Genomic DNA, 13,650 nt, shown 5'->3' with positions numbered 1-13,650 from the left:
AGACCTGTATGATTAAAACGCTATAAAAGATGATTAACTGGAAAGCATATCATCATTACAATCGCTTGGACCATCAATGAGAACCTTTTATCTATATTCAGAGTGAAGCATTTGTCTATAGTCCAATTTTGAATTTATCAAGGTTTTTCCGATCGGTCTCAGGGTTCTTAGCTTCTCAAGGCATCAATTAAATTCCCACAATCGGACAACTGCGTCACATTGTTGCTCTTAACGTTTAAAGCATACGCACTCGGGCCCACTTATTCTTAAAAAGATAAGACCCAGTTTTTCCTTACCCGTCCACACAGTGAGCCGCGATCAGCACCCACTTTTCATTGATGATTGTGGCTGTGCACTGGAGCACGTCGTAATGAATGTAAGCAACCTGGAACAAATACAATATTTTTTCCTCCCTGACATTTGACTGTAGACTGCAGATAGCGTAACCTGTAAGAAATAAGAAATAGAACTAGAATCTTGTTTCTGACTTTGTCTGCGAGAAGCTCATTATGAAACCACACTGCAGATACGATGTGTGAGCAGCTATTAAACATGAACGTTTGTTAAATGGAAACCGTCTGCATTACTGAATCCACCGTACAGTGACTGTGTTGCGCAATACGTCGTGGACTACGTCGTAGAATATTATTGGTCGTAACCAAAATCTGAATGTATTACCTTCTCTGATTTAATGGTAATTGGCTCATAAATAATATTTTGATGTATGTATTCGACATTAATATTACGAACTCTCAGGAGCACGTCTAGATTTGTAACACAATTGTTTCTGTATTTACTTGAGAACCATAGAGCTCGAAGATAAATATAGTGGACAGAATGTTTGTTACCTCAGAGTGAGAATCAGTGTAAAACTATTCACAGCGAATATGGAGTCGTAGATAAAATTAGAGCCACTGCATAGTGCTGTATAGTACCAATAATCCTGGATTGTGAAAATTTTCCAAGATGAATATGTGGCAAATGAACGATGTATGTTAATGTGAAATAAATTACTATTGAATTATGTAAAACATTTATAAAATTTGTGACTCAGTGTACAATAAAATGATACTAGAAATAGCCATTTATGTGGTTGTAGAATGCTGTTTATTGTTTCAGGAACATCGGTTTCCGGCATTGTAACCCATCTAATCGTGGTTACACAGTAACCCGTAGTAGTTACTTGTCATGTAATTCTGAAATCCGGATGTGCAGGCCAGAGCGGATCAGGTTGTGGAAAGGGACCAAGGTCAATTACTGTTACTTATATAAGAACACACTCAACTTTATTGTACAAACCAGTGCACAGTTTTCTCTTTATAGCAACCAAGATCAATTCACTGCTGAGGGCCCGAGTAACTTCTCCAGAATAAGTTTGAATGATTGCTTTTAAAACACCAGGGTTTAAAATAACGGCTGAAGGCCTTACTTAAGCATAATTACAATATCTTCTCGGCTAAAGGCCGGAATAATAATTCAGATCAGCTAAGGAATTCTTTAAAAACCAATCATTTACAAATTCCCGCTAAAGGCCATATTAAGGAAAATTCAATTCTTCGGCTAAAGGCCCAACAAAAAAGTTTCCTTACGTAATAAAAGAGAGGCTTTAAAGAAAACCTTTTACACAGTACAACAGAAAAATATCTTAAGCAAACTTGAAGTATGTTGTCGTCTGAAACCCAAACAATTACTCAAGAGGAATTAAAGACTACCTTAAGATAAACATTTACATAACACGGCTGAAGGCCGTTTCAAGAATCCAAGAGAATTAAAGGGAAACCTTACAGACAAGGATTTGCATATTAAAGCCACAGATTCTGAGTCAAACGCGACTGAAGGCCTAAATACAGAGCAACAAGAATTTTAAATGAAACACGGCTGAATGCCTAATCTTAAAGTTGTTATGAAGTTTGGCTGAAGGCCATGTACTAAACATAAAACATTATCAATACACGGCTGAAGGCCTGGCACAGTACCTGCGACCAAATAAAGTGACAATCACAAACAACAAATAGTGGTGCTCAGAAATGTTCCAAGGGTCGGCCTGGGGAGGAAACTCTAACCACAGTTTAGGTGAGATAGACAGCCAAGCCTAACACTAAATAATGGGTGGCAACACGAGCTATGGACGGCTGAAGAACCAACCAACAACTTAATCAATTCCCTCTGTCGCAAGCGACCAACTGACTACTCCAGTAAGGAGACAGCATTCATCTGCTCAGTGGAAATCACAGAAGTTACACATAGTTCCACGTAAACACAATTGCACAAGAGCTCGAACAATCGTAAAAGCAATCACTGTGGAACAACAAGGACGAATCAGTTCTACACTCAGAGAGTTTCTACAAGCGGCTGGCGACCAAATACACATCGCCCGATGAGACGACCGACCAAACGACCAACCCAGGTCGTTCCCACTCAAGTTACGTGTGTTGGCAACGGTCGCGCGAGTCTTGGTCGCCCGAAGCTGACTGCAGCTCCAACCCAACTGAACTCCATGTCCGTTCGGAAGTCGGAGACATGTTGACCCGGGCTCACTGGCTCGGGCCCAACCATGCAGAGGTAACTCTTGTCCATTGACCACGACATCTCTGCACAAGGAAGGAACCGACCCACGTCCGGCAAGATGACCAACTGTCGAGGCCCAGAAACTGTCAAAAGACCAAATACACGTCGCCCCATGAGACGACGAACCGAAAGACCTACCAACGGTCGTCCTGCTCCAATCTCCTTCCGTCGGACAGATCACGTGTTTGCCAACGGTCGGCAAGCACTGGCTGCCCGCACCTCACTGGCGTTCCGTCCCCAACTGAGCTCCCGACACACGACGAGCCGGAAATACTAGCGGTCGCTTCAAAGAAAATACGACAGTGCTCTACCGATACGCGCTGCTCCTGCCACTCACGTGCAAGCAAACCAGAAACTTAGTGACGCCAGTAAATCGAATTAAGGAGAAAACGAGGCGACAGAACCATAAAAACAAGAAGACGAGCAATAAACGGCATGACCGCGAACCGCACACGGGTCAAATTCTTTACTTAAAAGTGTACCCAGTTTCTAAAAATAAACGTTTTGTAAACCGTATAAGATAAGGTATTAATGCACTGCCTCAGAAGAAAAGATGGAACGCCCATAAGATACAGTCGGATGTCTATATGGCTATGTACAATACGCACCATCGGGTGTGGAAAAGAGTAGAGGTGCAATTCCATGGGACAGGTCGATCAGCCACCAGAGTGGGTGAGTGTTGGTCGTGCTTAGTGTTGTTGCCAGGCTGGGTTGACTATATAAAGGGAATGAACAGATGCTGACTGATCATTGTGAAGGACACGGAGATACTACGTACTTACGTAAGGCAGCATTGTCAGCACCTAACACGAGTTTGAAAGGGTCCTCACTGCGGGTATCCATTTGTCATGTTCGTGGAATGTTGCAGCACCCATATACTTGGGTAGTCGGATATGAAAGTGGAAAGTGAGAGTAGGCATACTCCTCATTTTTCCGGTCGATCACGTCTGACTACAACAAAGAGAAGATCACTGCACTACACAGCGTAAACCCTTCACAACATCCGAGAACAAGCAGTGATTTCCATAAAACAAGCTGTGCCATCCTGAAACGATGGTCGGAGACTAGCATCAGCTGGGCTGGGAATTACAATCCCATTCGTAGGCTGCCATTAACACCATACCAGCCTACCCGGCTAGCACTGCAGTCTAACGCACTGCTTCCCGAGCGGGAAAGCGTGACGGTCCCCGGCACGATTGCTCCCGGTGGAGTAGTGTCGAGGTCTGGTATGCTGTCCAGCCTGTGGATGGGTTTTAAGGCTGTTTTCCATCTGCCTCGACGAAATCGGGCTGGTTCCCCTTAGTCAACCTCAGCTGCACTATGTCGGAGGCTGTTGCGCAAACACTGTCTCCACGTACACGTACACGATAGTTACTCTACCACGCAAACATCTGGGATTACACTCTTCTGGTATGAGGCGTTCCTGGGTCGGGGTGGACCACTGGGGGGCCGAACGGCACAATAACCGTGGGTTCGGTGTGGGGTGGTGGTGGAGTGAGTGGACTGCGGTGGCCTATAGTGGGTTGTGAACAGCTGAGGGCTACGGTGGGGACGAAGCCTCTCAATCGTTTCTAGGTCCCCCGTTCAGTACACAATACAATACACAACACTGCATCACAAACGTCTGCGTTTGGAGTGGTGCCAGACTAGGCAGCATGGACTGCTAATGGCTGGTATCGCATTTTCTTCAGCGATGAACTGCGGATCTGCACTATTCAGATGATCGTCACTGGCGAGTATGGCGGCGACCTGAGGAAAAGTTTCGTTCTCTCAGCGTTTTAGAGAGGAGCGGTGGTCTTACTCGTTATCTGTCATGGCTTCAGGTCACGGCTGGTAGTAACTGAGGAGCTGGATAAGAATGTTGTGCATTCTGTTTCCTGACGTGTTAACTCTCATGCGAATCGTGATGCCATTTTGCCTATTCATACATGGAAGATTTCTCTATGGACTGTGTGCATGATGTCAAAGATTTCCCTCAGCCTTTAAGATCTCCAGGTATGTCCCGATAGATTATGTGTGGGAACATGTTCCAGTGCCAGTGTGCAGGTTGTCAAGGAGCAGTTACAACAGTTGTGGAGGGAATACAACGTTTTTACGAACCCTTCCCAACGGAATCAGTTCATACATCCTGGAGAAAGAGGGTGTAATGCCAGACTCATAAGTGAGCTCATACTGCCAACTTATTTGTAAGTTTGACTCAATTTTGTAATCACTGGCCGGCCGGCGTGGCTGAGCGGTTCTAGGCGCTACAGTATGGAACCGCGCGACCGCTACGGTCGCAGGTTCGAATCCTGCCTCGGGCATGGATGTGTGTGATGTCCTTAGGTTAGTTAGGTTTAAGTAGTTGTAAGTTCTAGGGGACTGTTGACCATAGTGCTCAGAGTCATTTGAACCATTTGTAATCACTGAAGTCACCTTACGTGTTTCATTTCGTTTCCTCCTTCCGTACTGCTTGCTTCACCTATTTTGTCAGACTGTATATAAAGTTATTTAATGAGCCTACAACGTTTAGAGAAGTGTAGAGTATATTGTCGCTATACATAAATTTCCTAAACGGTGTTACACATACAAAGAAGAAAAAATAATCGCAACATCAAAAAATAATAAATGTAGAGCAATGAAATTTTGGGAATTCATTTTTCTAAGTAACATATTCAAGCGATTAACTTTGCAAGAACACATGTTACTGTAAGTGTGAGATAAGGCATTCATTGCAAATGTGAAATGCTGATACATTCATAACCGGTGCAGCAGCCAGAATGTTGAATGCAAGCAAGCAAAAGTGCATGTATTGCGTTGTACATGCGCCGGATGCCAGATGGTGGGATGAAGTTCCATGCCTGTTGCGCTTTGTCGGTCATTATAGGGACGGCTAATCCACAAGAAGAGCACTGGACCTGTCGTCCGATGATGTCCTACTCGGCTTCGATTGGAAACAGATATGGTGATCGAGCAGCCAAGATAACATGTTGAGACTATGTAGAGCTTGTTGGGTTACAACAGGGGTATGTGGGCTAGTGTATTCCTGTTGAAAAACACACCATGGAATGTTGTTTATGAATGGCTGCTCAACAGTTCAAATCACCAGATTCACCTACAAATTTGCAGTCAGAGTGCTTGGGATAACCACCAGAGTGCTGCTGCTGCCGTACGAAGTCACACGCAGACCATAACTCCAGGTGTAGTGCGCGCAGATGGGTTGGTTGCAGACCCTCAACTTTCTTTCCTCTGACCCATATACAGCCATCACGGGCACTGAGGCAGAACCAGCTTTCATCAGAAAGCACAACAAACCTCTACCCTACCCTCCAACGATCTCTCGCTTGACACCACTAAAGACTCAAATGGCGGTGGTTTGGTGTCAGTGGAATTCACGCTACAGATCGTCTGGCTCAGAGCTGTCCTTGTCGTAATAGTTCGTTGTGCCACTGTGGTGCCAGCGGCTGCCAGCGGCTGATCATACTGCTGCTTCAGGTGCAGTACGATGCACCAGAGGCATATACCGAGCACGATTGTCTTCCCTTTCGGTAGAGCAGTATCGCCGAGGGAACGTCTAGCTTCTCGTAGCCCTCGGGCAAACTAGGTGCGGTGGTGATAATGACGTCTTTGTTGCCTTAAAAGATGTTCTTGACTAACATCAACTCAATGTGTCCATTCTCAAAGACAACTAACGGTCACCACCATTACCTAGCGTCTATTTAAAACACATCTGAGATGTATTCTCATCGTGACGTTACCAGCGCCTCTCTTACACGACTGTACCGAAGTTTCTACAGACATCATCTTTCAGAAATAAAAACACGTCTCCGATAGAAACACGTCCCCGAGTTCTCGTTCATAGTGTTCAGCTCACAGCTCCTTCTTGTCGCTGGGATTTTATCGTCATTTTAAGAGTAATTTGGCGAAACGAATATTTGAGGAACTTCATCTATAAATACTGAATCACAATAAATGATGTCTAACGCGCTTGCTAGTAAATTTTCAGAAACACAGTTTTCGTTTTAGTCACATGTAAATAATGCTGGCACTTATAATTGTAATAAGAACTGATGAATAACTACTACATTCTGTTCATCATTCAAGATTTAAAATTAATGGTGAGCAGGAGGTAAGAATAGTTCAGTGATTGAAGACATTGCAATATTTAAGTAGAGGTGGAATTTAAAAAATAATCTCGCACGTTCTGATTGATTTAGATTAGACTAAACTGATATCAACGTATTTAATTGCTCTTAGACATTGAGCTGAATAGTGTATTCCTCTTATTTGTGAACGATGAACTGCATTTTTAATATCGAAATGTCTCTATGCTTTGCGATATCTTTCAACGTTGCACTTGCATAATACAGAGCCCTTAAGCTGTTGATCAGTTAGGAAGAAACAAGCTGTTTGTTTGCGTAATAAAATGTTATACTTTTGCAGGACAGAGGGATGAAACAACGATTCAATTGCTTGTATTAAAAAGAAATTATACCATAATACTTAAAGTAAGATAAATACTTTTTTACTAATAAATATTGCAAGTCTCCTAGTGACGCCAGCATTTAATCAGATCGAAAGCAGCTGTATCTTGATGCAGTGTGACTCCTGCTGTGTAAGGAACAGACGTAGCAGGATTCTGAACTCAGTAAAAGTCAGTGCGACTACAGGGGTCATGTGCTAGCAGATGAGGCATAAGTAACTAGTAGTGGGAGCCAATGTCATCGATGGATTCGTATCTTTTAACACCTAACAATTCCAAGAAAAATCATCGTCATCTACTAATCACTGACTGGCAATATTTCGAAGCCTGCCTCTTTGTGGATTGACACTGATCGTGCAAGGCTTGTTGGTAGCCTTGATCATAAATTATTTCATTATACTGTATGGAAAAGTTAACGGTGGTTCAAACCATGCCACAGAAGGTGGAGGATTGGAAGATTAGGCGTTTGATGTCCCGTTGACGGCGCGGTCGTTGGAGACGGTTGATATACTCAGATCAACGAAAGGATAGGGAAGGTAATGGACAGCGTCCTCTTCAAAAAGCACGTCCCATCATTAGTCTTACGTGATTTAGGGAAACTACGGATAGATTAATCTTGATTTCTGTATGGGAACTTGAACCACTTTTCAGAATGAGGAGTCCAGTGTATAAACCACAATGCCCTATCGACTGTCTGCACAAAAAAGGCAGATATGTTGTGTGTGGGACTGCTGAGGCTGCAGGTTGAGTAATGGCGTTATGTAGACTTTGTTATTTCAAGAAAACATAACTCAGCTCTTGCCGTCATCCCAGAAAGCTATGGGAGTCTGGCGACAAGTGCACGCAGCGAAGGTATACATCGAGGGAGACACCCTCTCTGGTTACAGACTTGTAACTGGGAACTCGGTTCCTACCGGCGCTTCTGCTTCTCTGGTTCCACCCATGCTCCTTGAAAACGGCCGCCATCTTTCCCATTGTATCTAAACACACAATTCCCGAATTCTTCTCTGTTGCGGACTGTGTGCTGATCTGAATCTTCTTTGCAAATTAAAATCGTCTACCGGGCTGGGACTCGAAGTCGGAAAATTTGTCTATTGTATGCAAATGCGCCACCGGTTGAGCTATCCAGCCATGACTTACTTACTTATGCCAGTATCTCTCTCCCACTTTCTAAACTTCGCAGAAGTTCTGGACTAGCACTCAAGATACAGGAAACAGTCGTTCCTTCTCTGACCTGCTTGGATTTAATCAACCGTAGCACCCTTTGCGAGCAATTGGGCCACTATCCGTTGGCGGTATTAATCCCATCACAGAAAAGTATTGTATTTTTGATGTATTCCTTTCTTGAACAATATTCTAGTCACCTTAGGAATTACAACCGACTAGTACTATGCTTCGTTTCTACTTTCATCTACTAAAATTTCTCCTCGACCTGAAAGATATGATACTGCTAATGTTTCATACAGTGTAAACCCTGTTTCTTTGCCTGTATTGAAATATTTATTCCTTGCCATAACACTACTAAGACACAAAGAAATTACAGACCTTGGATGCGAGCGGGCACTGATTGAAATGAAACGTTAAAGTTGAACAGTTGAGCTAGTCGTGGATTCGAACCCGGAGCTCCTGCTTACTAGGTAGGTGCTCTGACCACTGAGCCATCCAGACACAGTGATAATTGCAACTTCATGGTCTGCCCTAGCACACTTCCTGTCAGAACTAATTTTCAGCTTATCCACACGCTACAAATGTAGTTCCCTGCCCATTATCCTCATTACTCGTGGCAGTTCTCCAATTCCCGTAAGAGTTCGAGACTGGCGTGCATCTGCACTGAAGAGATCACTGGCCGTCTCACCGATAGTACCATCGATTAGTAGTTTGTCCATGTGGCACGAATTCATGATGAACAAATTCTTCAAAGTGTATACTTTGAAGAATTACTTCATCATGAATTCGTGCCACATGGACAATATATATATATATATACTTTGAAGAATTAGTTCATCATGAATTCGTGCCACATGGACAAACTGCTAATCGATGATACCATCGGGACTTGCTGCGACGCCTGCGGGAAAATATAGGAAGGAAACGGCCTGAAATATGGCGAGACAATTGATGGCTCTTGCATCACGGTAATACACCCGCACATTCATCCCTGTTGGTGCGTGACTACTGCACAAAAATCGAAATCACTTTGTTGCCTTATCTTGCCTATTCTTCAGACCTGGTCCCCACAATTTTTTTTTTATTTCCGGATTTGAAAACCCCGTTGAAAGGACGAAGATTTTCAACGATACACTAGATAAAAGAAAATTAATTGATGGCGCTTCCTGCGACCCAGAACAAGAGGCCTACGAAGACTGCTTCCGGAAGTGGAAACTGCGTTGAGAGCGGTGTATCAAATGTGGAAGAAAGTATTTCGAAGGAGACCGTACTGAGCCGTGGCTGGCTCATGCTATGTGTGGTGTCACCGCCAGACACCACACTTGCTAGATGGTAGCTTTTAAATCGGCCGCGGTCCATTAGTATACGACGGACCCGCGTGTCGCCACTGTCAGTAATTGCAGACCGAGCGCCACCACACGGCAGGTCTAGAGAGACGTACTGGCACTCGTCCCAGTTGTACGGACGACTTAGCTAGCGATACAACACTGACGAAGCCTTGTTTATTTGCAGAGAAGATAGTTAGAATAGCCTTCAGCTAAGTCAATGGCTACGACCTAGCAAAGCGCGTGCCTTTCGGTTACCCGTCTCTGTGGACTGGCTGTCTTGTCAGTCCACAACATTTTTGGCGACGAGGATGGGATCAAAAATGTTGTGGACTGACAAGACAGCCAGTCCACAGTGACGGGTAACCGAAAGGCACGCGCTTTGCTAGGTCGTAGCCATTGAATTAGCTGAAGGCTATTCTAACTATCTTCTCTGCAAATAAACGAGGCTTCGTCAGTGTTGCATCGCTAGCTAAGTCGTCCGTACAATTGGGACGAGTGCCAGTACGTCTCTCTAGACCTGCCGTGTGGTGACGCTCGGTCTGCAATTACTGACAGTGGCGACACGCGGGTCCGTCGTATACTAATGGACCGCGGCCGATTTAAAAGCTACCACCTAGCAAGTGTGGTGTCTGGCGGTGACACCACACTGTGCCCTGGGTTAAACCTTCATTGCGATTCTGTCTTTAGTCTCTCGCGTTCATCGCGATTATGCTGTTATCCTCTCCTTCCGTGGGTGGCAGCAGCGGTGTGTATCGATATTTGCACTTTGGACTATCTTTGGCCTGGCGCTTATTGTTTCCGGCTGGGCGGAGAGCGAAGAGTCGGTCGGTTGACGTGGAGCACTGAGGAATTCTCGGCGGGGTGTAGTTTGGCCGGGGCCCGCTGACGGTTCCTACGTGGTGTCGGAGAGTGTGGCGCTGTTCTCATTGCTACGAGGTCTTTGGCTCACTGACCCTGGACACGAAAGTTGAGTTTTGATGTAACCTACCATCAAGTCAAGACTGTTCACATTGTGTCGTTTGGAGTTCGTTGTCGGCTGTTGGTATGTTCCAATGAGCAACAACATGGTTTTCAAGTTGGTAAATTCTAGCCACCCTCAAGTGGAGTTTCACTGTATTTGGTTATTTGAACTGAAGTGCACCAGCGGAATCTTCTGCCTTGTGGTCGTTAATAATCCAGTCACCTGCCCTGGGCGTTGACGTAAATTTCAGGCAGTGTAGTTTCCTCATCGTGTTGTTGCTGTCCAGCACGGTGTGTAGTTTGACAGCTCCGTGTATGATTAGTTGTGGACGGCAATATCTTCTACGTTGTTCCGTTGAACTCGCTGTTGTGCCCTTGTCAGGTGAAGTGGAAGTTATGTTGTCGGTGGGTCCGCTGACTGTCGGTCCGTTGGGTTGTCGTCGGATCGTGAATGGTTGGCTCGACTGCCTGTCTCTCCTCAGCGAGCATTAGTGTTTGAATTACAGGGCGGCCCTCGAACGTCTGGGCGCCGTTGTGTGGACTGCCTTATTTTTTTTAAAATTAGTTCTTTTTGTTGGTACTTGTATGGTTTCTAGCCGGTTTTGTCTTTTAAATTATAGTCGTTCTACTCTTAAGGCCTTCTGTCTAGTTTAAAGTACTGTTTGAGTAAGCCCTTTAGGATTAAAAAAAATTGAATTTTTAAGTCTTCGGCCAACAGACGATTTGAATTTAACTTGTTTACTTCAGCCTAACTAAAGAACTGTTTTAAGATAATACTTGCTTTTTAAATTTCAGATTATGCTTGCGTTTTAAGTTATTGGCATTTAGCCGTTTTTAAATTAAGGTGGCTCTCAGCCAGTAGTTAAGTACGAAATATTAAAGCTGTGTGTTTAAAAAAAATGTTTTGGGATCTCGTTATATTTAATCAAATAATAAAGTTGTGTGTCCAAGTGTAAATGACAGCCCTTATTTTGGCCCCTTTCCAGAATTTATTCGATCTGTCCTGTCCTGCGGGCTAAGCAATGCATTTCACATGCACAATAAGCAAAAGATAAGAGTAGAAAAATTTTGTGGACAAAGTTTCGGATTTTTTGAACAAATCTAGTAAGCGCCGTAAGGAAAAGGTCGTGGATAACTAAATTTCGGAAGTAACTGGCCACCCCAGACTGCCGACCTAAGCCCAATGCAACATCTTTCAAATGAATTACGATATCGATTTCGCTTCGTACCCTAGCCGCGTTGGATGTCCCCACAGTGTTGAAGCCGTCATCAAGGAGAAGGGTGGAAAACCTCGTATTAATATCTGCTAACAGTTTCCGTATACTTTTGATCAGTTAATGTATGTACCTTACAGGAGACCATTGAAAGGGCAATGTTTGGAGTAAACTTCGTCTAGTTCAGCTGTACGCGTAGAAGGACGTTCTCTTTGTAGTCGAGAGTATGGGGGATCTGTGCAGAACAACAATCAGTCTTCTTAGTTCTGAGCGTACCTGTCTCTCGCGGCTGATCCTGTAGTCGGACGAAAATGATATGCGATAGTATACACTACTGGCCATTAAAATTGCTACACTAAGAAGAAATGCAGATGATAAACTGGTAGTCATTGGACAAATATATTATACTAGAACTGGCATGTGATTACATTTTAACGCAATTTGGGTGCATAGATCCTGAGAAATCAGTACCCAGAACAGCCACGTCTGGCCATAATAACGACCTTGATACTCTTGGGCATTGAGTCAGACAGAGCTTGGATGGCTTGTACAGGTACAGCTGCCCATGCAGCTTCAACACGATACCACAGTTCATCAAGAGTAGTGACTGGCATATTGTGATGAGCCAGTTGCTCGGCCACCATTGACCAGACGTTTTCAATTGGTAAGAGATCTGGAGTATGTGCTGGCAAGGGCAGCAGTCCAACATTTTCTGTATCCAGAGAGACCCATACAGGACCTGCAACATGCGGTCGTGTATTATCCTACTGAAATGTAGGGTTCCGCAAGGATCAAATGAAGGGTAGAGCCACGGGTCGTAACACATCTGAAATGTAACGTCCACTGTTCAAAGTGCCGTCAATGCGAAGAAGAGGTGACCGAGACGTGTAACCAATGGCACCCCATACCATCACGCCGGGTGATACGCCAGTATGGCGATGACGAATACACGCTTCCAATGTGCGTTCACCGCGATGAAGCCAAACACGGATGCGACCATCATGATGCTGTAAACAGAACCTGGATTCATTCGAAAAAATGACGTTTTGCCATTCGTGCGCCCAGGTTCCTCGTTGAGTACACCATCGCAGGCGCTCCTGTCTGTGATTCAGCGTCAAGGGTAACCGCAGCCATGGTCTCCGAGGTGATAATCCATGCTGCTGCAAACGTCGTCGAACATTTCGTGCAGATGGTTGTTGTCTTGCAAACGTCCCCATCTGTTGACTCAGGGATCGAGACGTGACTGCCCGATCCGTTACAGCCATGCGGATAAGGTGCCAGTCATCTCGACTGCTAGTGATACGAGGCCGTTGGGATCCAGCACGGCGTTCCGTATTACTCTCCTGAACCCACCGATTCCATATTCTGCTAACAGTCATTCGATCTCGACCAACTCGAGCAGCAATGTCGCAATACGATAAACCGCAATCGCGATATGCTACAATCCGACCTTTATCAAAGTCGGAAACGTGATGGTACGCATTTATCCTACTTACACGAGGCATCACAACAACGTTTCACCAGACAACGCCTGTCAACTGCTGTTTGTGTATGAGAAATTGGTTGGAAACTTTCCCCATGTCAGCACGTTGTAGGTGTCGCCACCGGCGCCAGCCTTGTGTAAATGCTCTGAAAAGCTTATCATTTGCACATCATAGCATCGTCTTTCTGTCGGTTAAATTTCGCGTCTTTAGCATGTCATCTTCGTGGTGTAGCATTTTTATGGCCAATAGTGTAATTACAACAGGGACAGACGATGGCGCCCTCTTCAAAGTTTATGTACGTACCGTGAAGCGAGACATTCGAAATTTCTTTTATATGCCAAACGTACATTTCTGGACATGTCTTCCTTATCGAAACTTCATCTACTGAGTTCCCTCTACAATCACTAGAAACCTGTAAAAGGAACTGCGAAAAATTTTACGTTTATAGCAAATTAAACAGTTTTACC

At 44.5% G+C, this 13,650-nt stretch overlaps 1 protein-coding gene across 1 annotated transcript in view; it reads right to left on the bottom strand.

Moving 5' to 3' along the window:
* The window catches only part of LOC124613464 (brachyurin-like), a 126,085-nt gene that overhangs the window by 86,465 nt on the left and 25,970 nt on the right, over positions 1-13,650 (bottom strand). Inside the window, exon 3 of the mRNA XM_047142170.1 lies at positions 297-385. Within this exon, the coding sequence (XP_046998126.1) occupies positions 297-385 (89 nt within the window). The remainder of the gene's footprint in view (positions 1-296; positions 386-13,650) is intronic.

This window comes from Schistocerca americana, chromosome 4 (assembly GCF_021461395.2).
Source record: "Schistocerca americana isolate TAMUIC-IGC-003095 chromosome 4, iqSchAmer2.1, whole genome shotgun sequence".
Taxonomy (NCBI): Eukaryota; Metazoa; Arthropoda; class Insecta; order Orthoptera; family Acrididae; genus Schistocerca; species Schistocerca americana.
This window is presented reverse-complemented; position numbering and strand designations above follow the sequence as displayed.